We start from the raw sequence: 2,118 nt of genomic DNA, 5'->3' as shown, positions 1-2,118 counted from the left end.
GCGCATGCCCTCAACACATACATGGGGGACATTCTGGAGGGTAAGAGCCGTGCTGCTGGGCTGTCGGGCATCGAGCCCCGAGGCTCGCTCACTGTGGAGAGAGCCGTGCTGGGCCGCCCGCTCCTGCCTCCCTGAAGGGGCGAGGAGCCGGAGCCGGGCTGTCTTTGGTGGGGCCCGGCACCAGGACAAGAGGCGGTGGGCACAAACTGAAAGGCGGGAGGTTCTGCTGGGCAGGAGGAGAGGCCTCTGCGGTGACGCTGACCGAACTGTGGCACAGGTTGCCCAGGAAGGCCGGCGGGTCACCCAGACCCACTCAGAGGTCTTCACAAGGCCTGCGGATGTGGCCCGGGCAAGTGGCTCTGGGTGGCTTGCTTGAGTGGAGCGGTGCACAGAGCAGGAGCAGATGCTCTGCAGAGGTGCCCTCCTGCTCCCACCACGCCGTGCACCGTCTCTCGAGGCGCTGCCTCCCTGCTGGCTATGCAGTTTCCAGGGCTGTGGCTGCAGCAGCCCTGGGAGCAGGGCTTTCTGGAGCCGTGCCCTGGTCTCGCACCACCACGCTGGTCCTCTCCAGGCACAGTGGCTCTTCCCATGGCTCCTGGAAGAAGGCGTCCCTTTAACTCTGTTTTTCCTTCTCTTTGTCTGCAGTGGTGCTGGATTTTGGAGGAGACATCCTGAAGTTTGCAGGTGTGTCCTTAGGAGGAGGCAGAGTCAGTGTCGTGCTGATGCGCAGCGTCTCTCGTGGGAGCCTCCTGGATTCCACCCTGCTTTTTGCAGAGAGCCAAGGGGAACTGCTTTGTCTCCAGCTTTGAGCAGGGCTTCTACAGGAGCGCTGAGGCGTGGGAGAAGCGGTGGGGGAGAGGGAACCCTTTGAGTCTTTGAGTGCTGAGGGGCACTGGCGGTGGGGGGTGCCGGCCTCACCGCTGCCCCCCACCACCCACCCTCTTGCTCTGCTGCCCTGGAGGTCGCTGTGGCTGGCCCGGCAGATGGGAGGGGTCCCTGAGGCTAGGCTGCCCCCGGAGGTCCTTCAGGATGATGCCCTCCCACAGTCCCATCTTCCTCTGCACGCCGCCCGGCTGCTTGCTGCTGTCCCTGCGGCTGGGCGCAACTTGGGGACAGTCAGCCCTCGGGAGAGCCTTCACCTTCTCCTCCCTTTCCCCAGGGGATGCTGTGCTGGTGCTGTGGAGAGCAGCACAGCCTCACCTGCCTACAGCCATCAACCTGGCGCTGCAGTGCTCCAGTGAAATCCAGAAGAAGTACGGCACTCATGACACACACATGGGTCTCATGCTCCACCTGAAGATAGGTACGGGCATAGATGGGTCAGCCCCGGTACTCTCCAGAGCTGATGGATAGCCTCCCCTGCCAGCATTTGCAGGACAAGCAGGAGGCAGTGAGGGCAGGGGAGGTCAGGGCTCCTTCCCTGCCTGCCTCACATCAGCTGTAGCACAGGCCCCTCGCTCCCAGCAAGGGTCCCAGAGCACAGCCCGCTCCGTCCGTGGGGGCCCCAACGTCTGACCCCACTGGGAGGTAGATCCCACACCCGGTCCCCAGACGGGCCTCTCTGTCCCGCCTGCCCCTTGGATAAGAGATGTGTCACCTCTGGGATGCTTCCTCAAGTTCCAGGAGCTAAACAGCTTGGTGCTTTTCATGGCGAGCAAAGGGGAACTGCTTTGCCTAACAGCTTTGAGCCGGGCTTTTGCAGGCTCTCCTCGCACCACAGACAGCATGCCTGGGCTGCAGACTGTGGGCAGAGACTTCAGCTGGGACTTCCACAGGACCTCTTCTATCCTCCGTCTCTCTGGGTCTCCCTGTTGCTTTTCTCCCCTTTGCTTCGCCTCGAGGGCCCCCTTCCCCAGCTCACCGGAAGGCTCTTGCCTTCTCAGGCACACACTTGCAACCTGCCTTCACATAAACAGAGCAGACGCTGCTCAAAGCTGCTGCTCTGCAGGGCTTGCTCTGTAGGCCGCTGGCTCAGATGCCCAGCAGTGCCAATGCACTGTCAGTGTTGACTTTGTTTGCCCCTTTGTAGACGCCCGTTTCTGGGACCTGTGTGGCTAATGGCCCCGAGAAGGACGCACGAGGCCCTTCCTCTCTGCTGCCAGTCTCCAGGCTGGGCTT

At 62.4% G+C, this 2,118-nt stretch overlaps 1 protein-coding gene across 2 annotated transcripts; it reads left to right on the top strand.

Annotated features, from left to right (window-relative positions):
- The first annotated feature begins 6 nt into the window (after positions 1-6).
- On the top strand, positions 7-2,084 carry LOC104915619 (adenylate cyclase type 10-like). Of its 2 annotated transcripts, XM_010726534.2 has the most exons (3): positions 7-40; positions 646-684; positions 1,160-2,077. In XM_010726534.2, exons 1-3 carry the CDS (start codon positions 22-24, stop codon positions 1,351-1,353), a joined length of 252 nt encoding a protein of 83 aa, XP_010724836.1. In that variant the 5' UTR covers positions 7-21; the 3' UTR covers positions 1,354-2,077. The 2 variants fall into 2 exon arrangements, with proteins under 2 accessions (XP_010724836.1, XP_010724835.1); XM_010726533.2 differs by lacking the exons at positions 7-40; positions 646-684 and having other exon boundaries at positions 888-1,303; positions 2,030-2,084.
- The last annotated feature ends 34 nt before the right edge of the window (positions 2,085-2,118 follow it).

Source organism: Meleagris gallopavo, unplaced genomic scaffold (assembly GCF_000146605.3).
Source record: "Meleagris gallopavo isolate NT-WF06-2002-E0010 breed Aviagen turkey brand Nicholas breeding stock unplaced genomic scaffold, Turkey_5.1 ChrUn_random_7180001833113, whole genome shotgun sequence".
NCBI classification, from domain to species: Eukaryota; Metazoa; Chordata; class Aves; order Galliformes; family Phasianidae; genus Meleagris; species Meleagris gallopavo.
The sequence above is the reverse complement of the archived record's forward strand: the minus strand, read 5'-3'. Positions and strand labels throughout refer to the sequence as shown.

Excerpts from the sequence above, each read along its gene's own strand:
- LOC104915619 (XM_010726533.2), top strand. The coding sequence starts at position 1,030 with ATGATGCCCTCCCACAGTCCCATCTTCCTCTGCACGCCGCCCGGCTGC. Across the intron at positions 1,304-2,029 it reads CATGCTCCACCTGAAGATAG|ACGCCCGTTTCTGGGACCTG; the intron begins GTACGGGCATAG and ends GCCCCTTTGTAG.